At 32.8% G+C, this 27,980-nt stretch overlaps 1 protein-coding gene across 4 annotated transcripts in view; it reads left to right on the top strand.

The window, feature by feature from the left end:
* Positions 1 to 27,980, top strand: part of LOC134692142 (protein ELYS-like) — a 79,378-nt gene that overhangs the window by 12,990 nt on the left and 38,408 nt on the right. For 3 of the 4 annotated variants that reach the window (XM_063552577.1, XM_063552576.1, XM_063552578.1), the window contains exons 9-20: positions 688 to 772; positions 8,343 to 8,508; positions 9,551 to 9,680; positions 12,293 to 12,383; positions 13,876 to 13,969; positions 14,657 to 14,718; positions 15,283 to 15,408; positions 21,205 to 21,295; positions 22,168 to 22,182; positions 22,985 to 23,074; positions 23,933 to 24,073; positions 25,976 to 26,080. In XM_063552577.1, coding sequence (XP_063408647.1) covers positions 688 to 772; positions 8,343 to 8,508; positions 9,551 to 9,680; positions 12,293 to 12,383; positions 13,876 to 13,969; positions 14,657 to 14,718; positions 15,283 to 15,408; positions 21,205 to 21,295; positions 22,168 to 22,182; positions 22,985 to 23,074; positions 23,933 to 24,073; positions 25,976 to 26,080 — 1,196 coding nt within the window. The remainder of the gene's footprint in view (positions 1 to 687; positions 773 to 8,342; positions 8,509 to 9,550; positions 9,681 to 12,292; positions 12,384 to 13,875; positions 13,970 to 14,656; positions 14,719 to 15,282; positions 15,409 to 21,204; positions 21,296 to 22,167; positions 22,183 to 22,984; positions 23,075 to 23,932; positions 24,074 to 25,975; positions 26,081 to 27,980) is intronic. The other variant, XM_063552579.1, reaches the window with a different exon arrangement.

A 27,980-nucleotide genomic window follows, 5' to 3' on the forward strand; every position in this document is an offset into this window, starting at 1 on the left:
TGGTCAAGGTAGTTTTTGATGAAGCTGTAGTCCAATTAACTTGAAACTTAGTACACATGTTACTCATGATATGATCTTTCTAATTTTAAAGCCAAATTAAACTTTTGACCCCAATTTCACGGTCCACTGAACATAGAAAATGAAAGTGCAAGTTTCAGGTTAAAGTTTTTGGTCAAGGTAGTTTTTGATGAAGCTGAAGTCCAATAAACTTTAAACTTAGTACACATGTTCCCTATGATCTGATCTTTATAATTTTAATGCCTTATTATATTTTTTACAAATTTTCACAGTCCATTGAACTTGGAAAATGATAGTGCAAGTGGGGCATCCGTGTACTTTGGACACATTCTTGTTAAAGTTATGTTATGGTATTGCGATAAGGAGATGTTGGAACAACATCAAGGAGCCTACACCATAACAACACAATTTGAATATTTTTAATATGATGAATGATTTTAAATAGCTTCATAATTCAGTATAACTGAACAGAACAACCTCATAATTTGGTCAACAGTTTAAAGTGTTGTCAGTTGTAAAGTGTGAGTGATCTTAATACTTATCTGTCAGAAACCTTCCTATTCTCTATTACTTTGCATTATGATTAGTAGTATGTTTCAAACATGAAATTTGACAGGTTCTTGTTGGGTTTTTTAAAAGACTAGGCTAATTCATGAATTTTGTTTTCAGTGAAGAGACGATATCATCTGCAGCTCTGTATCAGTTAGCTTACAACAAGAAGACTTGGTATAGTAATTATGGTGCTTTTTATGAGGTAAGTATATTATCCACTCAGGGCAATTCATTTTAAAAATTAAAATTGAAGGCTCTAAGGGATATTATTAAGATTGAAGCAGTAAGTTCACAAAAGTTCAATATTACCCCTAAAATTTTAAGATATGGTGATCTCTGAGCTCATAAGGAACATCCTGGCTAGATTAAATCAGATTAAGATCAAAGGCATAGGCTCCAAGGGATATTATTAAGATTAAAGGTATAGGCTCCAAGGGATATTATTAAGATTAAAACTGGAGCAGTAGGTTCACAAAAGTTCAATATTGCCCCTTAAATTCCATGAAAGGGTAAAATATGAGGTGATCTCTTGAGTTCATAAAGATTATCTTGGCTAGATTAATTCAGATTTAGAATAAAGGCATAGGCTCTTAGAGATATTATTAAGATTAAAACTGGAACAGCAGGTTCACAAAAGTTCAATGTTACCCCTTAAATTCCATGAAAGGAAAAGATATGGTGATCTCTGAGTTCATATGGAACATCTTGACTAGATTTATTCAGATTAAGATTAAGGGCATAGGCATATGCTCTTAGGGATATTATTAAGATTGAAACTGGAGCAGCAGGTTCACAAAAGTTCAATATTGCCCCTTAAATTCCACGAAAGGGTAAAATATGGTGAGCCATACATGAGTTCATATTAATGAAACAACTTGGCTAAATCAAAATAAAGTTTAAGTGTCACCTTAAAGAATATTTTTTAAAGCTAACAGATCAATAAACAGAAGAGTCTATACTTTTCTATTTTTATTTCAGGAATTAACCTCTGTCAGTTTGAGATTCGAACTAAAAATTACTGCTAACTTGTTTAAGGATGTACACCTCTGAGGAGCCAAAAATTTCTAGAATTAAACTTTTTTTCTTAACCTGATTTTTAGGTTTATAAGACTGTAACAAAACAATTGGTGAAGAAAAAATCATATGGTGGTGTGCTTCTTTTTTTGCTACGGCCCTTCGAAAATGCCCAATTTTGATGATTTTCTCACTTTTCATCGATTTTTACCTATTTTTGGGCTATTATCGTGAAAAAAATCACAGTTCCACAATTAAACTTTTTTTCATACTTTCCATAAAGATGAAGTGGACCAATCTGAATAAATTTAACTTACAAAAACTATAGGTAGGTGTTAATATAAGAAAGTTTTATCATATTTTGATGCTTTTTTGTGTAAAATTTACCATACTGCCAATTTTGTATTTTTATGATTTTTCTCATTTTAAAGAACAAAATGCATATTAATTCAACTTTTTTGTTATAAATGATTGAAAAAATACATATCTAAGAAATTTGAAAAGACCAAAATGAGATGGGATGTATAATATTCTTGTAAAATAATTTTTTGTATCCCTCACCCATTTTCTCAAAATTTTAACTAAAAATACTGACTTGAATGGTCGTAAAATTTGAAAACTGGATATTCAAAAACCGTTCATGGTAAATACACAATTTTTTCACAGAGTTATGTTTGATTATAATATTTTTAAAATTCATTGATATTTTCCACTTCTATCATATGTTTTGGAAATAATTTAAGAACGAGATTTCAACAAGACTGAACGAGACTGAAAAGTCAGAAGAATACATCCTTAATTGGTGCTTCTAATTTTTCTATTCTTTATTTCAGGAATTGACTTCTGTCAGTTTGAGATTTGACCTTGAAATGACTGCTAACTTGTTCAATGGTGTTCTATGTTTTATTTCAGGAATTGACCTCTGTCAGTTTGAGATTTGAACTTGAAATGACTGCTAACTTGTTCAATGGTGTTCTATGTTTTATTTCAGGAGTTGACCTCTGTCAGTTTTGAGATTTGAACTTGAAATGACTGCTAACTTGTTCAATGGTGTTCTATGTTTTATTTCAGGAATTGACTTCTGTCAGTTTGAGATTTGAACTTGAAATGACTGCTAACTTGTTCAATGGTGTTCTATGTTTTATTTCAGGAATTGACCTCTGTCAGTTTGAGATTTGAACTTGAAATGACTGCTAACTTGTTCAATGGTGTTCTATGTTTTATTTCAGGAATTGACCTCTGTCAGTTTGAGATTTGACCTTGAAATGACTGCTAACTTGTTCAATGGTGTTCTATGTTTTATTTCAGGAATTGACTTCTGTCAGTTTGAGATTTGAACTTGAAATGACTGCTAACTTGTTCAATGGTGTTCTATGTTTTATTTCAGGAATTGACCTCTGTTAGTTTGAGATTTGAACTTGAAATGACTGCTAACTTGTTTAATGGTGTTCTATGTTTTATTTCAGGAATTGACCTCTGTTAGTTTGAGATTTGACCTTGAAATGACTGCTAACTTGTTCAATGGTGTTCTATGTTTTATTTCAGGAATTGACCTCTGTCAGTTTGAGATTTGAACTTGAAATGACTGCTAACTTGTTCAATGGTGTTCTATGTTTTATTTCAGGAATTGACCTCTGTCAGTTTGAGATTTGAACTTGAAATGACTGCTAACTTGTTCAATGGTGTTCTATGTTTTATTTCAGGAATTGACTTCTGTCAGTTTGAGATTTGAACTTGAAATGACTGCTAACTTGTTCAATGGTGTTCTATGTTTTATTTCAGGAATTGACCTCTGTCAGTTTGAGATATGAACTTGAAATGACTGCTTACTTGTTCAATGGTGTTCTATGTTTTATTTCAGGAATTGACTTCTGTCAGTTTGAGATTTGAACTTGAAATGACTGCTAACTTGTTCAATGGTGTTCTATGTTTTATTTCAGGAATTGACCTCTGTCAGTTTGAGATATGAACTTGAAATGACTGCTAACTTGTTCAATGGTGTTCTATGTTTTATTTCAGGAATTGACTTCTGTCAGTTTGAGATTTGAACTTGAAATGACTGCTAACTTGTTCAATGGTGTTCTATTTTCTTTACAGGAATTAACCTCTGTCAGTTTGAGATATGAACTTGAAATGACTGCTAACTTGTTCAATGGTGTTCTATTTTCTTTACAGGAATTGACCTCTGTCAGTTTGAGATTTGAACTTGAAATGACTGCTAACTTGTTCAATGGTGTTCTATGTTTTATTTCAGGAATTGACCTCTGTCAGTTTGAGATATGAACTTGAAATGACTGCTAACTTGTTCAATGGTGTTCTATGTTTTATTTCAGGAATTGACCTCTGTTAGTTTGAGATTTGAACTTGAAATGACTGCTAACTTGTTTAATGGTGTTCTATGTTTTATTTCAGGAATTGACCTCTGTCAGTTTGAGATTTGAACTTGAAATGACTGCTAACTTGTTCAATGGTGTTCTATGTTTTATTTCAGGAATTGACCTCTGTCAGTTTGAGATTTGAACTTGAAATGACTGCTAACTTGTTCAATGGTGTTCTATGTTTTATTTCAGGAGTTGACCTCTGTCAGTTTTGAGATTTGAACTTGAAATGACTGCTAACTTGTTCAATGGTGTTCTATGTTTTATTTCAGGAATTGACCTCTGTCAGTTTGAGATTTGAACTTGAAATGACTGCTAACTTGTTCAATGGTGTTCTATGTTTTATTTCAGGAATTGACCTCTGTCATTTTGAGATTTGAACTTGAAATGACTGCTCACTTGTTCAATGGTGTTCTATGTTTTATTTCAGGAATTGACCTCTGTCAGTTTGAGATTTGAACTTGAAATGACTGCTCACTTGTTCAATGGTGTTCTATGTTTTATTTCAGGAATTGACCTCTGTCAGTTTGAGATTTGAACTTGAAATGACTGCTAACTTGTTCAATGGTGTTCTATGTTTTATTTCAGGAATTGACCTCTGTCAGTTTGAGATTTGAACTTGAAATGACTGCTAACTTGTTCAATGGTGTTCTATGTTTTATTTCAGGAATTGACCTCTGTCAGTTTGAGATTTGAACTTGAAATGACTGCTAACTTGTTCAATGGTGTTCTATGTTTTATTTCAGGAATTGACTTCTGTCAGTTTGAGATTTGAACTTGAAATGACTGCTAACTTGTTCAATGGTGTTCTATGTTTTATTTCAGGAATTGACCTCTGTTAGTTTGAGATTTGAACTTGAAATGACTGCTAACTTGTTCAATGGTGTTCTATGTTTTATTTCAGGAATTGACTTCTGTCAGTTTGAGATTTGAACTTGAAATGACTGCTAACTTGTTCAATGGTGTTCTATGTTTTATTTCAGGAATTGACCTCTGTCAGTTTGAGATTTGAACTTGAAATGACTGCTAACTTGTTCAATGGTGTTCTATGTTTTATTTCAGGAATTGACCTCTGTCAGTTTGAGATTTGAACTTGAAATGACTGCTAACTTGTTCAATGGTGTTCTATGTTTTATTTCAGGAATTGACTTCTGTCAGTTTGAGATTTGAACTTGAAATGACTGCTAACTTGTTCAATGGTGTTCTATGTTTTATTTCAGGAATTGACCTCTGTCAGTTTGAGATTTGAACTTGAAATGACTGCTAACTTGTTCAATGGTGTTCTATGTTTTATTTCAGGAATTGACCTCTGTCAGTTTGAGATTTGAACTTGAAATGACTGCTAACTTGTTCAATGGTGTTCTATTTTTTATTTCAGGAATTGACCTCTGTCAGTTTGAGATTTGAACTTGAAATGACTGCTAACTTGTTCAATGGTGTTCTATGTTTTATTTCAGGAATTGACCTCTGTCAGTTTGAGATTTGAACTTGAAATGACTGCTAACTTGTTCAATGGTGTTCTATGTTTTATTTCAGGAATTGACCTCTGTCAGTTTGAGATTTGAACTTGAAATGACTGCTAACTTGTTCAATGGTGTTCTATGTTTTATTTCAGGAATTGACCTCTGTTAGTTTGAGATTTGAACTTGAAATGACTGCTAACTTGTTCAATGGTGTTCTATGTTTTATTTCAGGAATCAACCTCTGTCAGTTTGAGATTTGAACTTGAAATGACTGCTAACTTGTTCAATGGTGTTCTATGTTTTATTTCAGGAATTGACCTCTGTCAGTTTGAGATTTGAACTTGAAATGACTGCTAACTTGTTCAATGGTGTTCTATGTTTTATTTCAGGAATTAACCTCTGTTAGTTTGAGATTTGAACTTGAAATGACTGCTAACTTGTTCAATGGTGTTCTATGTTTTATTTCAGGAATTGACCTCTGTCAGTTTGAGATTTGAACTTGAAATGACTGCTAACTTGTTCAATGGTGTTCTATGTTTTATTTCAGGAATTGACCTCTGTTAGTTTGAGATTTGAACTTGAAATGACTGCTAACTTGTTCAATGGTGTTCTATGTTTTATTTCAGGAATTGACCTCTGTCAGTTTGAGATTTGAACTTGAAATGACTGCTAACTTGTTCAATGGTGTTCTATGTTTTATTTCAGGAATTGACCTCTGTCAGTTTGAGATTTGAACTTGAAATGACTGCTAACTTGTTCAATGGTGTTCTATGTTTTATTTCAGGAATTGACTTCTGTCAGTTTGAGATTTGAACTTGAAATGACTGCTAACTTGTTCAATGGTGTTCTATGTTTTATTTCAGGAATTAACCTCTGTTAGTTTGAGATTTGAACTTGAAATGACTGCTAACTTGTTCAATGGTGTTCTATGTTTTATTTCAGGAATTGACCTCTGTTAGTTTGAGATTTGAACTTGAAATGACTGCTAACTTGTTCAATGGTGATCTATGTTTTATTTCAGGAATTAACCTCTGTCAGTTTGAGATTTGAACTTGAAATGACTGCTAACTTGTTCAATGGTGTTCTATGTTTTATTTCAGGAATTGACCTCTGTCAGTTTGAGATTTGAACTTGAAATGACTGCTAACTTGTTCAATGGTGTTCTATGTTTTATTTCAGGAATTGACCTCTGTCAGTTTGAGATTTGAACTTGAAATGACTGCTAACTTGTTCAATGGTGTTCTATGTTTTATTTCAGGAATTGACCTCTGTCAGTTTGAGGTTTGAACTTGAAATGACTGCTAACTTGTTCAATGGTGTTCTATGTTTTATTTCAGGAATTGACCTCTGTTAGTTTGAGATTTGAACTTGAAATGACTGCTAACTTGTTCAATGGTGTTCTATGTTTTATTTCAGGAATTGACCTCTGTCAGTTTGAGATTTGAACTTGAAATGACTGCTAACTTGTTCAATGGTGTTCTATGTTTTATTTCAGGAATTGACTTCTGTCAGTTTGAGATTTGACCTTGAAATGACTGCTAACTTGTTCAATGGTGTTCTATTTTTTATTTCAGGAATTGACTTCTGTCAGTTTGAGATTTGAACTTGAAATGACTGCTAACTTGTTCAATGGTGATCTTTGTTTTATTTCAGGAATTGACCTCTGTCAGTTTGAGATTTGAACTTGAAATGACTGCTAACTTGTTCAATGGTGTTCTATTTTTTATTTCAGGAATTGACTTCTGTCAGTTTGAGATTTGAACTTGAAATGACTGCTAACTTGTTCAATGGTGTTCTATGTTTTATTTCAGGAATTGACTTCTGTCAGTTTGAGATTTGAACTTGAAATGACTGCTAACTTGTTCAATGGTGTTCTATGTTTTATTTCAGGAATTGACTTCTGTCAGTTTGAGATTTGAACTTGAAATGACTGCTAACTTGTTCAATGGTGTTCTATGTTTTATTTCAGGAATTGACCTCTGTCAGTTTGAGATTTGAACTTGAAATGACTGCTAACTTGTTCAATGGTGTTCTATGTTTTATTTCAGGAATTGACCTCTGTCAGTTTGAGATTTGAACTTGAAATGACTGCTAACTTGTTCAATGGTGTTCTATGTTTTATTTCAGGAATTGACCTCTGTCAGTTTGAGATTTGAACTTGAAATGACTGCTAACTTGTTCAATGGTGATCTATGTTTTATTTCAGGAATTAACCTCTGTCAGTTTGAGATTTGACCTTGAAATGACTGCTAACTTGTTCAATGGTGTTCTATGTTTTATTTCAGGAATTGACCTCTGTCAGTTTGAGATTTGAACTTGAAATGACTGCTAACTTGTTCAATGGTGTTCTATGTTTTATTTCAGGAATTGACCTCTGTCAGTTTGAGATTTGAACTTGAAATGACTGCTAACTTGTTCAATGGTGTTCTATGTTTTATTTCAGGAATTGACTTCTGTCAGTTTGAGATTTGACCTTGAAATGACTGCTAACTTGTTCAATGGTGTTCTATGTTTTATTTCAGGAATTGACTTCTGTCAGTTTGAGATTTGAACTTGAAATGACTGCTAACTTGTTCAATGGTGTTCTATGTTTTATTTCAGGAATTGACCTCTGTCAGTTTGAGATTTGAACTTGAAATGACTGCTAACTTGTTCAATGGTGTTCTATGTTTTATTTCAGGAATTGACTTCTGTCAGTTTGAGATTTGACCTTGAAATGACTGCTAACTTGTTCAATGGTGTTCTATGTTTTATTTCAGGAATTGACTTCTGTCAGTTTGAGATTTGAACTTGAAATGACTGCTAACTTGTTCAATGGTGTTCTATGTTTTATTTCAGGAATTGACCTCTGTCAGTTTGAGATTTGAACTTGAAATGACTGCTAACTTGTTCAATGGTGATCTATGTTTTATTTCAGGAATTGACCTCTGTCAGTTTGAGATTCGAACTTGAAATGACTGCTAACTTGTTCAATGGTGCATCTAATACAACAGTTTCCAGTAGAGCCATCACAGGATATACGTTAGAAGATCCAAACTATAAACCTCCTGCCAAACTCCAGGAGGAGGAATCTTTTGAAGAAAGTAAGATAATTGTTCTCCCCAGGCTCTTTTAGCATCATGGTAATGTGATGCTATATTTCTGAATGTGATGCTATCTGAATTGAGATGCTCATAGATTGTGTTATGGATGTGATGCTATAATTTTAAGAAGCATGATGGTATTTCAAATTTCCTTTTTTACCATGATGCTAATTGAAATATCTAGGTAGAACACTAAAGAAATTTGTTCATCTGATATATCCAGATTCTTTCAATCAGCAGACTACATAGGCAAGTGTTTGTCCATCTGTGTCCTAATTTTGTAAAGTTGTTTAGTTTGATTTTTATGCCCCACCTACATATGACCAAGGGGTATTATATTTTTTTCAGTTTGTGCTTCTGTTTGTTAATCCATCCAATCAATTTGAAACCTATGGCACTGTATTTATATTTCAATGTTTCATTCTTTAGCACTTCCAGTTTATATTTGTCTATTTTAAAATCTAAAGAAGAGTGATTGATTTCTAAGAAATTTGTAATTATGTGTCATTAAAATATTTTAATATTTCGTTAACATCCTTTAACATTTTATAAAAAAGTATGAAATGGTTTGCTGTGAATGCTGTTTAAATAATAATACAACTTCGTTTATGCTGTAACTTCGTGTAAAAAAAAGTACTCCACTTTCAATTCCTTATAAAACTGTGGATTCATTTCAAGACCCATTGTAATACTGTGGATTCATTTCAAGTCCCCTTGTAATACTGTGGATTCATTTCAAGTCCCTTGTAATACTGTGGATTCATTTCAAGTCCCTTGTAATACTGTGGATTCATTTCAAGTCCCCTTGTAATTCTGTGGATTCATTTATTTTTGTGGGTAGAGGAAAACTTGCATTTTCTTGGAGATTTATTCTGTAGTCATGGTTGTTTTGCCTATTTCTGCATATATACAAAAGCCCATACAAAATTTGTAAATTGTTGAACATTTCAATATGGGGTTCACTTGTACCAAAGATAACACACGAAACAACAAAAAATGATGAATCCAGAGTATATGAAATTGTGTGTAATTTTGTTTTCAGGTGTTCATGGTCCTGATTTGAGTCGTTGTCTCTTTGTTTGGGAGTCAACAGAAAACAGTCAGAAGACTTACCAAATGGCAGTGTTTGATATGAACAGGTGGTATCATGCTCAGATGCCAGCTACTCTCAGGTAATGCCAGCTACTCTCAGGTAATGCCAGCTACTCTCAGGTAATGTCAGCTTCTCTCAGGTAATGCCAGCTACTCTCAGGTAATGCCAGCTTCTCTCAGGTAATGCCAGCTTCTCTCAGGTAATGCCAGCTACTCTCAGGTAATGCCAGCTACTCTCAGGTAATGCCAGCTACTCTCAGGTAATGCCAGCTACTCTCAGGTAATGCCAGCTACTCTCAGGTAATGCCAGCTTCTCTCAGGTAATGCCAGCTTCTCTCAGGTAATGCCAGCTACTCTCAGGTAATGCCAGCTACTCTCAGGTAATGCCAGCTACTCTCAGGTAATGCCAGCTTCTCTCAGGTAATGCCAGCTACTCTCAGGTAATGCCAGCTACTCTCAGGTAATGCCAGCTACTCTCAGGTAATGCCAGCTTCTCTCAGGTAATGCCAGCTACTCTCAGGTAATGCCAGCTACTCTCAGGTAATGCCAGCTACTCTCAGGTAATGCCAGCTACTCTCAGGTAATGCCAGCTACTCTCAGGTAATGCCAGCTACTCTCAGGTAATGCCAGCTACTCTCAGGTAATGCCAGCTACTCTCAGGTAATGCCAGCTACTCTCAGGTAATGCCAGCTACTCTCAGGTAATGCCAGCTTCTCTCAGGTAATGCCAGCTTCTCTCAGGTAATGCCAGCTACTCTCAGGTAATGCCAGCTACTCTCAGGTAATGCCAGCTACTCTCAGGTAATGCCAGCTTCTCTCAGGTAATGCCAGCTACTCTAAGGTAATGCCAGCTACTCTCAGGTAATGCCAGCTACTCTCAGGTAATGCCAGCTTCTCTCAGGTAATGCCAGCTACTCTCAGGTAATGGTAATGCCAGCTTCTCTCAGGTAATGCCAGCTTTCTCTCAGGTAATGCCAGCTTCTCTCAGGTAATGCCAGCTACTCTCAGGTAATGCCAGCTACTCTCAGGTAATGCCAGCTACTCTCAGGTAATGCCAGCTACTCTCAGGTAATGCCAGCTACTCTCAGGTAATGCCAGCTTCTCTCAGGTAATGCCAGCTACTCTCAGGTAATGCCAGCTTCTCTCAGGTAATGCCAGCTACTCTCAGGTAATGCCAGCTACTCTCAGGTAATGCCAGCTACTCTCAGGTAATGCCAGCTACTCTCAGGTAATGCCAGCTACTCTCAGGTAATGCCAGCTACTCTCAGGTAATGCCAGCTTCTCTCAGGTAATGCCAGCTTTCTCTCAGGTAATGCCAGCTTCTCTCAGGTAATGCCAGCTTCTCTCAGGTAATGCCAGCTTCTCTCAGGTAATGCCAGCTACTCTCAGGTAATGCCAGCTTTTCTCAGGTAATGCCAGCTACTCTCAGGTAATGCCAGCTACTCTCAGGTAATGCCAGCAACTCTCAGGAAATGCCAGCTACTCTCAGGTAGCTGTACGCATAAAATATACACAATTAAAAAAGAACTGAAGTTTATAGCTGTAGACGATAATAATTTCTCCAATATCTACATTAATTTATATTAAATTGAAATATAGCTTAGATGTATGCAATTTGCCTATAATTCCCATTATTATTGAAATAGACTACATGGTCCCAAGGAAGTATGCTGTTATAGAGTGCTGTATTTTGTGTGTTTATAAATCTTCTTAATAATTAAAAACACAAGTACAGATACAAATCATGCACAAATAAAATCAATAGTCAACACAAATATTTTCAAAGGTCAGTCGTTATAAATTATGAAATAACTCGCGGCACAAAATAAGTTCTGAACATCTCTAATGAGGTAGTCTGCTCAACATTAAATTATCATGAATTTATTATAATTGTCCTATTCCTTTTATCTGTTGTAATTAATGAGTTTTAAATCTAACGATTCATTTTATCTTGATTATGTCAATTAAATTTGTTTCGTTTTATCTCAGGTGAAAAATGTTCAACACACTAACATTCCACTTGAACGATCAGCAAAGGTGTTAATTAGTGGTCACCATAAACATGTCATTTTAACTGTTATACAAACAAGTATGTTTATTCAGCTTTAATCTCTTCATGCTCTTTTGAAAAAAATTATTTGACATAAGAAATACATCCGATTTGGATTTTTATGATTAGGTCTGCATCTTTCGAAAATTCTTACTTTCAAAGTTCGAGACATCGGGCTTATATTTACATTATTTTACTTGGACTGGACTATAAAATTTACTCGACTTATCCGAGTTTTCGACACAACGAAGATTGACTGTATTTAAAATGGGTGTCTAGACGGATTTTATTACATGCATTATGTTTTTTGGGAAGTAAATTGATAAAAAAAAATTCACTATGAAAAATGACATGATAATGTACCCTTGAAAAAGGTCATTTGTTTTTAAAAAAACTCCATACTTAACTATACCTTTAAATTACCCACAAACTTGCTGTAAATAAGTAAAACCATCAAAAGTGGGTTGTTTTTTAACATGAATTCATGGTGTGTTTTAAATTTACGTGTAAGTCCTTTGGACATTGATTCATTTTGTGAGTTAATCAGCCAAGTTACATATATATATGTGGTAGCAACCCACTATTTATTGTATCATTATGAAAGTACATATGTAATTGATTGTGATTAATTAATTTATTATAGGGGTGTTGGAGGCAGCCTGGCCACTTGTTCATATCTATCTATACACTCTCTTGACGAAGCTGTTGGCAACTCAGCACATGATGAATTATTGGTAAGTTTTTGATACACGAGTGATTTTTAAAAAATACATGTATCAATAAAAATCATCCAAACATCACAAAATTTTGAAAAAAGACATGATTTGCTGTGTATACTTTTATGTTTGTTTATCTTTCATTGGTTAGAGGTCATGGAGGTATAGGGGAGGGTTTGGATCTCATAGAATATGTTTAACCCACCGCATTTCCCCCCTGTCCTAAGTCAGGAGCCTCTGGCCTTTGTTAGTCTTTGTTTTTTAATTTTAGTTCACTTATGTTTTGGAGTTTAGTATGAAGACCTTTTTCACTCAACTAGTTCACAATTTTATTTAGTGGCCAGCTGAGGCCCACCTCCTTGTGAGGGCTTGTCTTGCTGTGTTAATGACCCATTGCTGTCATTTGGCAGTTATCTTCTCTTTGGTTGTGTTGTTATCTCTTAGACATATTCCCCATTTTGATTATCAATTTTATGATTTGCTAGTGCCAGATTGAATTGCTAGTTTTAAATTGAACTAAGCAAAGATAACTTTTAAGTTACTTAATCAAAGGCAATGTAAGATAAGATTTAAAGACTTAATTCTAAACACATTTAATTTGAAAAAAAGGAGCCTTTTTCTTGACAAATATTAAGATTTTTATTTGCTTGTCTTGTTTATGAAAAAAATTGTTCAGAAATTAAAAACAGTGCAATGAATAGAGCTTATCTCATAGCGAATTTTAGATTAATGACTGTTTATGTGTTTAATAACAATAAAAAACAAAACATTATAACTTTTCAAAAAAGTTTATTGAGTCCACCATTTTTGCTTACATTACATGTATTAGTTTGTGATTAGGTCAATTTATGGGGATCCACTTGTGGTAGGTCATTGATATTTGGTTTGCAATTGTATTAGCATTAATTGGCACAATTCATTGCCAAAATTACAAAAAGGCGAGACATATCTCCGTGATAACAGTTTATTATTTTGATAAAATGGAAAAAATGAAACTAAGAACATGTACTCATTAGGATTTGAACTTTTTTTTACTATAAACCCAGAGGTTCCAAAGGTATTTGAGACTGCAGTTGTCTTTTGGTCCAGTCAGTGTTTGAGCAATCTTTTACAATATGACTATTACAAAATTCCTACATCTACACTTGGTCATTTGGTCCAGTAATAATTGAACTTTTACTGTACCAAGCTATTTATTACTGGACATTGCCACATGTCTGACGGAAATAAATTTTAACCAGATTAAGATTTTTTTACCCAAATTTCTGAATTCATTGAATTGGCCATAAAAACTGTGTGTCCTCGACTATTTAACTCATATTCCATGTTTGATAATCTGTTTTCAAAAAACAAGTACTGTTAATTCAGAAATTTTTGTGAAGATTTTGATATTTAGAAAATTGCGACAGGATATTTAAAATGTGGCAAATATAAAAGCTCACATTTTATGTTCAACAATTGCAAAGATAGATGTACACTGTAGTTTATTAATTCCTATATTTATTTACAGGCTGTGCACATCTTGACAAACAGCTTGAGGAAATTTATCAACACCTCTCCTTTGCCACCAGAACAACACTTTTATCCTGCATCTCTGGCATTTGGTAAGTTCATTTTTCATAGATATAAGAAGATGTGGTATGAGTGCCAATGAGACAACTCCCCATCCAAGTCGCAATTTGTAAGGGAAAAACTATTATAGGTCAAAGTGAGGTCTTCAACACGTAGCCTTGGCTCACACTATACAGCAAGCTATGAAGGGCCCAAAAATGACTATTGTAAACCCTTCAAACGGGAAAACCAACGGTCTTAACTATAAAAACGAGAAATAAGAAACATTTATGAACCACATCAACAAACTACAACCATTGCCTAGTTTTAATTCATTTGCATTTCAGTTAAAGTTGTGGGATAAAAAAAATTATATATATGTCACCTATATGAATTGAATATACTTGGTTTATCTTTGATAAATTAAGAGAAAACATAGTAAATGTTTTTTTTTGTGAATATTGTTGTATATTAGAGGCAACTCTTGATGACTTTTGATATGAAAAACATAGGTTTCATATATTTTTTGATTTTTAACAACTTGCATGTTAAACACAAAAAGCGAAAATAAATTTCATAAAATTGCAATATTTGTATTGACCATTATAGCTGTTTTTTTAAAACAAGTTTGTGCAAGACCAGATTTTTTCAATGACTTGTAAATGCTTGCTTAAAAATATGTCAATTCAATTAGAATGAAATTCATTATTTATGTCAATAATAGTATTGTTTTGTTTTAGATGCTTTGCTGATAATGGAGTCTGGTTTGATAAAATGTCAATTCCTTGGTACACAGAGACAGGTATAATCAAGTATTAGATTTAAAAAAAATTCTAATTCAGATTAGGAATTCAAGTTATCTATGAAATTATGTATATTAAAAATAACCCAATGGTAATCTTTTAAAAGTAATAGTGACTTTCTAGACTATCATTAATGATTGGCCAAAATGTGTCCATAAATTCTTATCATTTCAAATTATTCTAAACAAACACTGGTGAAAAAATCAAAAAAATTAAATACTATATATTAGGTGTTTTGTGACAGGTTTTGTTTCCAATTTGGACCTTAGATAGGGCATATATCATTATAGTATAGCTCAACTGGTGATCAAGAACTTTTCTTTCAAGTCTGACCACTTTCCCCTATCAGTTTCAAAGAGAGAAATCCCTCGTTTCTGTGATTCTGAAGTAGTGTGAGCCCTACATCTATTGGCCTTGTAATATGCATTTCAATAAACAGTGACAGCTTTTTGTAGGGTTTATCTTACATTACAATTTTAAATGAGAAAAAGTTAAATTTATACACATGATCATTTCGAATATTAAGTATGTCTTTGTTTATTGTTTTCATTTGATCTTTGCAGGTTTTAGCTAGCATGGAGAAGATAGGACCATCAGTCTTACTAAACTGCAAGGAACAGTATAATTTGTGTATCTTAATGGGTTTACTGCCTCGGCCATTAGACATTTCATCTCACAACCCAACCACAGTATGTTGATAAATAAGAAGTTTATTTAATTACTTTTTGGTGTTGGTACTATAAGTGGCATGCATATCTCAAGATGGAGGAATCCAAAAAGCAGGGGGAAAAAAGCAATTGGAGCCAAATAGAGCTACTTTCCTAATGCATGTACAACATGACTTTAGTTTGTTTGCTTGCTTTGTTTGAATAAACTCAGGCATTGTAATTAAGATTTCAACATCTACAAACAATATCGACAGGAATAGTTTAAACTGTATATACTATACTTAAATTTGATTTAATGTTATTCCAGTAACAATTAGACAATATATAAAAAGCAACCAAGCTTACCAAAGTCTTTCTATACATGCATGGGAAATTAGCTCTAAGAACAGAGTCAAAATCACCATACTAGGAGTGGGGATCCAAATCACAACCTCAGTGTTGACAGGATTTTGAACACTTCAAAGACCACTTTTCAACTGAGGCCTAAAAATTTAAAAAAAAAACAATGTTAGGAATACTGCATACTACCTAACAGCACAATAAAATTAAAATGAATATCTTTAAAAACGGTCAATATATAGTTTTGCATAATAAACAAAGACTTAGGGACGACATCAAAAGATCGATGTAGGATAAAAAAAAACTTAAATCAAATAGTTAGTTGGTGGGGGGTCAACATTGCTGCAAGTTTTGTTATTCCAAAATCGATTTTTCATATATCCAGTTAAGAGGGTGGGTGGGGGTGGGGGTCAGTGAAAAAACAATGTGAATTAAGTTTTTTATCCTACATTGAACTTTTGATGTCGTCCCTTATGTTGTGTCTTTTAGAAATTAAAGATCACAGTGATTGTAGAATCCAAACTTGTCAACATCTTTTTATATCTGGTGGTCCCTGAAGAAAAAACTGCTGGTCTTCACTACTATTTCTATTACAAAATACCAAAATTGTGTCCTTCCTTTGCAAATTTTGGTTGTCAAATCTATTCGACCATAGCTTTTCAAGAACTCTGAGAATCTAGTGTTATTATGACTTATTGACAACTTAAACAATGAACTGTTTACTTTATAAAAAAATATTTCCATCCTTCATCTTTTTCAAAACTATTGACTACATTTGTTTTGATTAGATTATTGGGATAAAGTATTAAAGAAAAAGTTCATAGTAACCACAGATAATTGATTTAATTTTAGATATGGTTATTTCCCTTTGTCATGGGTTATTTCCCTTGTTGCTGGTGAAGCTGGTTGATTATCTTATTTGATTTATTATACGACCGCAAATTTTGAAAAAATTTTCGTCGTATATTGCTATCACGTTGGCGTCGTCGTCGTCGTCGTCGTCCGAATACTTTTAGTTTTCGCACTCTAACTTTAGTAAAAGTGAATAGAAATCTATGAAATTTTAACACAAGGTTTATGACCATAAAAGGAAGGCTGGTATTGATTTTGGGAGTTTTGGTCCCAACATTTTAGGAATTAGGGGCCAAAAAGGGCCCAAATAAGCATTTTCTTGGTTTTCGCACTATAACTTTAGTTTAAGTTAATAGAAATCTATGAAAATTTGACACAAGGTTTATAACCACAAAATAAAGGTTGGGATTGATTTTGGGAGTTTTATTTTCAACAGTTTAGGAATAAGGGGCCAAAAAAGGGCCCAAATAAGCATTATTCTTGGTTTTCACACAATAACTTTAGTTAAAGTAAATAGATATCAATGAAATTTAAACACTATGTTTATGACCACAAAAGGAAGGTTGGTATTGATTTTGGGAGTTTCAGTCCCAACAGTTTAGGAATTAGGGGCCAAAAAGGGACCCAAATAAGCATTTTTCTTGGTTTTCGCACCATAGCGTTAGTATAAGTAAATAGAAATCTATGAAATTTAAACACAAGGTTTATGACTATAAAAGGAAGGTTGGTATTGATTTTGGAAGTTTTGGTCCCAACAGTGAAGGAAAAAGGGGCCCAAAGGGTCCAAAATTAAACTTTGTTTGATTTCATCAAAATTGAATAATTGGGGTTCTTTAATATGCCAAATCTAACTGTGTATGTAGATTCTTAATTTTTTGTCCCGTTTTCAAATTGGTCTACATTAAGGTCCAAAGGGCCCAAAATTAAACTTAGTTTGATTTTAACAAAAATTGAAACCTTGGGGTTCTTTGATATGCCGAATCTAAAAATGGACTTAGATTTTTGATTATTGGCCCAGTTTTCAAGTTGGCCCAAATCGGGGTCCAAAATTAAACATTGTTTGATTTCATCAAAAATTGAATAATTGGGGTTCTTTAATATGCCAAATCTAACTGTGTATGTAGATTCTTAATTTTTGGTCCAGTTTTAAAATTGGTCTAAATTAAAGTGCAAAGGGTCCAAAATTAAACTAAGTTTGATTTTAACAAAAATTAAATTCTTGGGCCTCTTTGATATGCTGAATCTAAACATGTACTTAGATTTTTGATTATGGGCCCAGTTTATAAGTTGGTCCAAATCAGGATTTAAAATTATTATATTAAGTATTGTGCAATAGCAAGTCTTTTCAATTGCACAGTATTGTGCAATGGCAAGAAATATCTAATTTCACAATATTGTGAAATAGCAATTTTTTTTTTAATTAAGAGTTATCTTTCTTTGTCCAGTATAGTAAGCAAGAAATATCTGCAAGAATTTTTTCAATTGGAGTTATCTTTCTTTGTCCAGAATCAACTTAAATCTTTGTTATATACAATATACAATGTATATTCACTTTTTACTACCAACTGATAAATTTAAATAATCTTTACCATTCAGTGATAACAAGCAGTTTTTTTACATCATGTATTTAAATGAGTAGTAATTGTTGCAAACTCCATTAGAATATTTTAATTGAAATTAGTTTTGGAATAAGGGAAAGGGGGATGTGAATAAAAAATTGGGTTAAATTTTTCTCATTTGAAATTTCATAAATAAAAAGAAAATTTCTTCAAACATTTTTTTGAGAGGATTAATATTCAACAGCATAGTGAATTGCTCTAAGAGAAAACAAAAATTTTAAGTTCATTTGACTACATTCATTCTGTGTCAGAAACCTATGCTGTGTCAACTATTTAATCACAATCCAAATTTAGAGCGGAATCCAGCTTGAATGTTGTGTCCATACTTGCCCCAACCGTTCAGGGTTCAACCTCTGCGGTCGTATAAAGCTACGCCCTGCGGAGCATCTGGTTGGTCTTGTTTTCAAATTGGTCTACATTAAAGTCCAAAGGGTCCAAAATTAAACTTAGTTTGATTTTAACAAAAATTGAAATCTTAGGGTTCTTTGATATGCTGAATCCAAACATGTACTTAGATTTTTGATTCTGGGCCCAGTTTTCAAGTTGGTCCAAATCAGGATCTAAAATTATTATATTAAGTTTTGTGCAATAGCAAGTCTTTTCAATTGCACAGTATTGCGCAATGGCAAGAAATATCTTATTGCAAAATATTGTGAAATAGCAATTTTGTTTTTAATTAGAGTTATCTTTCTTTGTCCAGAATAGTTAGCAAGAAATATCTTATTGTAAGAATTTTTTTTATTTGGAGTTATCTTTCTTTGTCCAGAATCAACTTAAATCTTTGTTATATATACAATATACAATGTATATTCACTTTTACTACCAACTGATAAATTAAAATAATCTTTACCATTCAGTGATAACAAGCAGTTTTTTTTACATCTTAATATTTTATGATGTATTTAAATGAGTAGTAATTGTTGCAAACTCCATTAGAAATTTTAATTGAGATTAGTTTTGGAATAAGGGAAAGGGGGATGTGATTAAAAAAATTGGGTTCAATTTTCTCATTTGAAATTTCATAAATTAAAAGAAAATTTCTTCAAACATTTTTTTTGAGAGGAATAGTATTCAACAGCATAGTGAATTGCTCTAAGAGAAAACAAAAATTTTAATTTTATTAGAACACATTCATTCTGTGTCAGAAACCTATGCTGTGTCAACTATTTAATCACAATCCAAATTTAGAGCTGAATCCAGCTTGAATGTTGTGTCCATACTTGCCCCAACCGTTCAGGGTTCAACCTCTGCGGTCGTATAAAGCTACGCCCTGCGGAGCATCTGGTTTTAACATATGGTTCAAGCAAGTCTGAATTAAGATTCTCACTAGATTGTAGGAAAGAAATCTACCAGCCATTAGCAAATGAAAGTTGTGCTGAAAAACAACTTTTGTTGTCTAAAATATAAGGATCAGTATAACACCTGTATCACTCAGATTACAATTCTACCTTCACATCTAAGTTTGTATTTAGCCTATTAAATACTTATTTAGCCTTGAGAATTGAAAGGTCAGTTTCCCATTCATACAATAGAAGTTGATAAATTTGGCTTCATGCCATTTACCTTGTCCAAAATAAAGGTCACTTTATTGTTATTGTGATATTGTTAAAGTACAAAAGAACCCTATATTCTGACCAATACTTAAAACTTTGTGCATCTTGATTTAATTCTTAAAAATCTGTTAATGTTGAGTTTTAGGGGTTATATAAGGTTATATTAAATTGCATATTTCTTTACATGGTAGTTTTTTTTTCAGATATAAAAAAAAACAACTATCTGCTTGACTGTTATAGAAATAGACTATGCTTGCAGATTATCTATTACACTGTCTTGTCTTTAGTTTACACCAAATCTAACAAATTATTATTTAGTTGCAAAATATTTTAAATGAGACCTGAAATTTTAAAAGTGCATTGAACAATGTTAAAATAATCATATAAACTAGAATGAAGAAACATCTTGGTCCCAAAAAAACATCATCAACCAGGATATAAAAATCCAAATATTAATTTATCATTGTTTATTATACTAGTATCAGTTGAAATATCAAGCCACTGTTTTTCATGTTTACAATTTAGGTCATGTCCCAACAGAAAATCAATAAATATGACATTACAATGTACTCTTAGCACAAACACATAAGGTCACTGTGAAATTTACAACTAGGGCAAGAAACTATCAGTTATATCAAACCAGTTTGACCAGATGTTTAGTTTAAAACCAGTTTTACTAGATGTGTCCTATATATTGACAATGTAAATGACATGAGGACCTGCATGGGTTTTTTAATATCTGTATTCTTTAAATTTTTATGGCATTTTCCTTTTAACATGTTTAATAGCCTTAAAAATAACTCTCATTCTGTAAAATGTTCATGAAAATGATTTTACTATATAGTCTTTTTGTTACAAGATTATTTATCAATTATGTACATTGATCATTATATCATGTATATTATCAGTATTGCATTATAGTTACTAAAGTTACCTTTTCAAGTTATTTTGCACATTTATTATTTATACTTTTGCACCACAGTATTCTCTTTATTTTATTTTATTGTTCATTTTCTCTTTTCTCTATTTTTTTGTTGCTATTACATGTATTCTCTATTCTGTAAACCCCATTCTGACCCTCATAGGTAAACTTCTATTGTATGAATGGGATAAACTGACCTTTCAATTCTCAAGGCTAAATAAGTATTTCATAGGCTAAATACAAACTTACCTGTCAAGGTAGAAATGTAATCTGAGTGATATCGGTGTTTTTCAAGTGACCATAAGAGGAAAATATTGCATGCTACTCTATAACATGACAGCATGGGGAAACATCACAAATCATGATTTTAATAATTGAAAAATATACAACAGTTCCAGTGCTTAAATAGTTTGTCATGCAATTTATGCTTAGAAATGACAACATGAATGTTACACACCTTAATTTAAAAGTATATTTCAATCCTTTCATGTATTTAAATTGATGGATTACTAAAATGTATTTGGATTTTCAGGCACAGATGAGGGAGCAGTTATTAACCATGGCCTTAGAATATAACATGTTACCGTTTCTAAATAGATGTATACAAGACTGGTCCCCTGGAGGTTAGTACTTATAGTTTTAACCTGGTTTGGGGTTCCTTAGACAGGTGGTGTTCAAGAGGGGTTATAATCAGTAGTATGTGACAGATCTTTGTTTATAAAAGTTAACCTTGACCTACATCAATGACTGTTTAATATTTGTGTTGTCTGACCATGTTTGTTTGACTTTCATGTGATTGAGAATTAATGCAGGGAAACCCTCTGATATGAATAAAATCAACGGTACCAATTTTGTTGCACCAGATGCGCATTTCAACAAAACATGTCTCTTCAGTGATGCTCGTGGCCAAAATATTTGAAGTCCAAAGCTTATATAAAAGAGGGACGAAAGACACCAAAGGGACAGTCAAACTCGTAAATCTAAAACAAACTGACAACGCCATGGCTAAAAATGAAAAAGACAAACAGAAAAACAATAGTACACATGACACAACATAGAAAACTAAAGAATAAACAACACGAACCCCACCAAAAACTAGGGGTGATCTCAGGTGCTCCGGAAAAAAAAGATATAAAAGATGAAGAGCTATAATCCAAAAGGTCCAAAAAGTATAGCCAAATTCGTGAAAAGAATCCTGTGCTTGCCAGAATCCTGTATTTGCTGAATATTGTATTCATACCGACAATTTAACCTGTATAAAGCAAACCCCTTTCTGATCTGAACTAGATATTCATTGCCCAAAGGGTTTTGTTAAGTAAGGTTTTGCTGTATATTGTATAAAGTAACGCGATTGGAAATGCAACTCTTTATATAAACCGATATTAGGGATAACATAAGATAAAACATTAGGGATACAGAACCAACTGAAAAAAAATGTAGAAACAATAGAAAGGAAAAGAATATTTTTACATTGTTTATGATCATATCTTGGCAGCGGTTTACTATCATCGTAAGTTTCATTTTATAAATGTTGAAATATGTTACGGCTGTTCCATTTAGAAATATCTAGCAACTTTTGAAAATGGGAGTATCAATGCAAAGTGGCTATTGAATCAATGCATTTTTATTTTTACTACATGGCCACTGCAGTTAGCTTACTGCGGATTCATTTATTTTTTGTGGATATTGAATTCCTGCTTTTCCTGCACCAATGAAATCCACAAAAATTGGTATACAACGAATATGAATGAATCCACAGTAATTAATTGATTGTCATTTGTCGGTGCAAGATGTATTCAAATGGAAAAGCCATAATTTTTACTGCTTTAAAGTATTTGTCCTGTTGAATTTTTATGAATTGTTAGATTTTGTGATCATTTATTTTTGTTATTCTGACCGTGTTGGATTTGAACTGGTAACAATCAGATAAATTTAAAGGATAAAAAGTGCAGGTTGACTTCTTTTTGTAAATTATTTAACACTTATATATTTTAACGTTTATATTGTATAAAAGTCAAACTTTCAGAAAAAGATAAACGCCATAACAGATGAATGATTCTGAAGTTAGAATTAGATGCTTTTTCAGCATTTTTTTTGTGCTGTCAATATTTCAAAATTATCTGCACATAAATTGCATATATTGTTTTAACATTATTATGCCCCTGCCTTAGAGGAGGGAACATATCTCTTTAATTTGAACTTAAACATTTGAAGTCAACTTTATTAAGGGGATAGAACTTTAATATTTCAATATGTAATTACCATATATTCCTGTTGATGACTCATGTCTTACACTTATCTTTGTTTTTCAGAATATGTTCATCATGGCTGCACATTGAAGTTTGTTTTAGACTGGGCATGGAGTCGTGTGGTACATATTAAAAATACAATAGATAATACATGTAAGTCCAATTGCTTTATATAAAATGCACTGTGTGTTGGTTGGTTGGAATTCAGATAGCCACGCTCATTGGTCATGCAAATTTGTTTAGAATTCTGAGAATACACTACTTGAATTTATTGATTTATTTTTTTTGGTGGCAGGGTTGTATGCAGAAATCTATTTAATTTTAACGAAAGAAATCTCAGTATTAATGAAAATTGATGAAAATTATTATACTCCCCCTCCCTTTGAAGAAATGTTGATTTCCTGTTTCAACTCTCTCTCCATCTCTCCCATGCATAATTTGTTACATCTGTTTCAGTAACTACATCATGCATATCAGAAACTGTCACCTGGTAGCTATTTTTAGACATCTTCTTAATCAAGGATTATCAACAACTGAGGATTTCTGACATTTGTTTTCAGGGTTTACCTAAGTCAGCTATACCATGTGATGCATTTTCAGATTCATCACTCGACAATTTCCTGTTTACCGAACACTTGTATCATTTTACACATGATAGCCAAGTTGAAATCTTTGTCACATTTTACAAGGATTTCTGAAATTTTGTTTTGGGATTTATATACTGTAAATTCAGAAATTAATGCGAGGTTTTTATTATTGCAAAAAAATGCGACTGAGTTGTAAACGCAATAATTTAAACTCGCATTTTGAAATATTTTATATGAATTTAACTATTTTTTTTCAAAATCGTAAAAATTGAAATCCCATTTAAGGTTAAAATGACAAAAATCAAACAATAAATGCACGCAATAATTTCTGAATGTACAGTAAGTCAGCTATATGATTGGTATCCACAACAAATAAATGAATTCACAATAGTAGTTTTTGAAATCATAGTTTCTATTATTACAGGTTCACCTTTATATGATTGGTCAGTGGTTACTTTAGACACAAGGTCAATGCTGACGTTACATCATGCGTATCAGAAACTGTCTCATCTCGCAGCTATTTTTAGACATCTTCTAAATCAAGGATTATCAACCACTGAGCAAGGTAACTTAAGGTGGTACCCAACACCTTTACTAAAATTAATTTGGCTCGTTTAATTTTCATAAAATTTCTACAAAGTATTTACTTTGACCCTTCAACAAAAATATAAAAAAATTAAAAAATTTGAACCAACCGTTTCATCAGAAAAATTACACTGGTTATATAGCAGTTTGACAAACAATGATTTTGATCATTGAGAAGCTTAATAATCCCTTCACAACATAACGTAATTAAAACGTTTAGCTGATTTTACAGAGTTATCTCCCTGTAGTGTTAGGTACCACCTTAACATAATTTCGATAAATGAAGGACTAATCATTTCACATAAATGTAACTCAAAAAACAAAATGGGACATACAGTTGTTCACCCAAATTTTGTTTTCCCCAAAAATAAAATGTATTAACTGTAAATTTGCAAATAAATGTATTGTATTTTAATCTTGGCATAGGTAAAATGTATTTAACTGTCACACCTTAAGTTTATGTAGCAGAGCTTTGTAAATTGATAATGGTGATAGTAAAACCAAGTTTAACATAGGCGATGCTATACAGTTAGTGTCACCTGCTTAATCTGACACCTGAGTATTCCATCATCCTGCTATGATCGACACTTTTTCATGGTCCCAAAATATGCCTATCCTTGCAGAAAAAACCTGAGTATTACAACACCTTGCTTAATCCGAAATTTTTTCTGGTCCCCATTGTGTCGGATAACCAAAGGTTACACTGCATCTCCAAATTAATGCAAAATTAACAGATAATCAATTTAAGACCTATTTCAGTGTAAAAATCACGTTATTGGAAAAATTCTATGAAACTTTTTTCTTGTCTTTGGAAGCTTTAAAGAATGACATCTTAGATGCAACTCTCAGGTCAAGAGCTTTAACACCAGATATTTTTGATCCTGAAGTACCTTTCTTAACAAAATACATTAGATTTGATAAAAAGAGTTTCAGGTGAGATATGAGATATTGGTCTTTAAAAATTTGTAAGAAATCACATACCAATAAATTCTGATATATTTAAAATCACAGATCCCCCCCTGTTACAGACTGGTAGATGACAGAATATACCCCCTCAAATATATGAGGTTGACCTATCAAAATACTTTAAATTATCCTTACTAATGAGAAGAAAAATTGAGAATGGAAATGGGTAATATGTCAAAGAGGTAACAACCCGACCAAAGAGTAGATAACAGCTGATTGTATACTGTTAAGCCCTGTCTGTTTGTTCCTGTCCAAAAAAACTATCATCATATTTGTATGCACACAGCTTAAATAATGGGGAATAAAGTTTTACCCTTGACCATCATAATGTCATATTTTCATTTCAGCACTATTACTTTCATTCTTCTGTTATATTTAAAGGGGGTCTCATTGGGGGGTTCCGATCCTGGATCCTGCTTACTGTTTTGTCAGATTCATCCCGCTTACACTATGTACGTCTGCAATTCTCATTTTTTGTCATTGCCCGGGTCCCGCTAGACCTCATTTCCTGTTTTGTTTGTCACAAAAATTTGACTTTCCTGTGTCACGCTTACAAAAAATCGGCAATACCACGTCACGCTTAGACCCCAATGAGACCCACTATAATACATACCAGTGCTTCCTATCAGACATTATGTTAGTGTGTTGTATTATGTGCTGTGGCTTTTTTACTTTTTTGATCCATACAATGATACATACAAATGTGTATCACTCACTATCAGAGGGAAATAGACATTTTAAACAGATGAAATGTATAAATTTGGATATAAGGGATCAGAAATAGAGGTTTCAAGATCTTTATGATATTACAAAGTCTATTGTAGGTCAAACTTATGATTCCTGAACTTTGAATAGGCTTTATTGTATTTTATGGAATTATGCATAATTTGATTGTTACAATATTTTGTTTTTAAAGGTTTTATACAGTTACAGAGTAAATTGAGTGTGGTTCTATATATCAGTCAGCATTTGAAGGTTGTAATGTGGTTTGTCAGAGCAGGACTATTACCTGAACATGATGGTATGATGTTTATTTTATAAATACACAAATTGTTGTAATATTTTTGTTATTGAGAAAATATATTATTTGAGCCTGTGCTACAAAGCAATCCTACATTCCATTGTCTGCTTTGTCAGCATTTAGGTTCAGTTTGTGGTTAATAAGATTGCAAAAGAAAACTGTATGAATACCGGAACAAATGACGTATTTAATTATATAAATGTCGAATCAGCAATTAATATTAAGTGAAGGAGATGTTGGGTTTATGTCAAATTTAAGGCAGCAGAGGACAAATAACTACCTTCATCTTAAGACAGGTGTCTTTATAATGTGTAAAGTTCTAAATTGTCCAAAGTGTATAAAATTTGTGAATAAAACTAAACAGAAACAATTAAGGAAGCTGGCTTGTCCTGTTTTGGATTTTTTGTCAGATTATCAGAATCCTCTGATTTCATCCATTCGAATGCCTTGAAAAATTTGCCTGGTAACCCCTATTTTTATACCCCACGCAACGACCACGCAACGAGTTGCGGAGGGTATAATGTTTTTGACCCGTCTGTCAGTCCCTCCGTCCGTCATTCCGTCCGTCAGTCCTGTTTCTTGTCATCGCAACTCCTCTCAAACCACACAACAGAATTTCATGAAACCTTTTCAGATAATAAGGACATACTATGTAGTTGTGCATATCGACGGGAAATTACGATTCAATTTTTTTTCTAGGAGTTACGCCCCTTTGAACTTATTTACTTTAATGTACTACTGCAACAGTTTGTCATCGCAACTCCTCTCAAACCACACATCAGAATTTCACGAAACCTTTTCAGATAATAAGGACATACTATGTAGTTGTGTATATCGACGGGAAATTGCGATTCAATTTTTTTTTCTAGGAGTTACGCCCCTTTGAACCTATTTACTTTAATGTACAACTGCAACAGTTTGTCATCGCAACTCCTCTGAAACTACTCAACAGAATTTCACGAAACCTTTTAAGATAATAAGGACATACTATGTAAATGTGCATATCGACGGGAAATTACGATTCAATTTTTTTCTAGGAGTTACACCTCTTTGAACTTATTTGCTTTAAGGTACTACTTCAACAGTTTGTCATCTCATCTCCTCTGAAACCACACAACAGAATTTCATGAAATTTTGTAGATAATAAGGACATACTATGCATGTAGATGTGCATATTGACAGAAAATATATTATTCCATATTTTTTCCTTACACTTATTTAATTTCTACAATGACAATACAGGGACGTGGGGTATGTGAGCGTGCTCACTAAGGTTCTTTAATTCTTTATGAAAATCTTTTACATGTATAATGATAAGCCATCAGTAAAAGTCTTTTGAGAACTTCAACTTGTCAATGATAAAGCTATGACGAGTCAAGAGAGAATATTTTCCTGCCAAATGGCTAATATCTCGAAAACAAGCACGGTGACCTGTATATTTTTTTTGCTCTTTGGATTCCTTTATTAATTTCCTATCAATATAAACTATTGTTTTGAAAAGTTAATTACTTTGAAACTGAGAAGGGAACTCCCTTAAAGATATGCAATTTACATCAAATTCACTAAATAACTAACAAAAAAATACATTGAAATATGACAGGGCTTTTCCAGAAAAAAATGTATGGAGGGTTGGAAGGCAGTTTTTGTCAGCACCTGCCACCCAGACAATTGTAATTGAGAATTATAGTGCATTATAGTGTGAAAAATTGCTTTGATACCCATCACCCATGTATTATTAATACAATGTGCCTTCCAACCCCCCATACATTTTTTTCTGGAATAGCCCACATCAGACAATACAACCCCAGCATTTTATTTTCTTAGTATGCTGTGCATGTGGTATCACTATTATTTGTGGAACACTTATTTTTGAAAGTATGCTTGAAAAATAAATGTAAAT

This window comes from Mytilus trossulus, chromosome 12 (assembly GCF_036588685.1).
Source record: "Mytilus trossulus isolate FHL-02 chromosome 12, PNRI_Mtr1.1.1.hap1, whole genome shotgun sequence".
Taxonomy (NCBI): Eukaryota; Metazoa; Mollusca; class Bivalvia; order Mytilida; family Mytilidae; genus Mytilus; species Mytilus trossulus.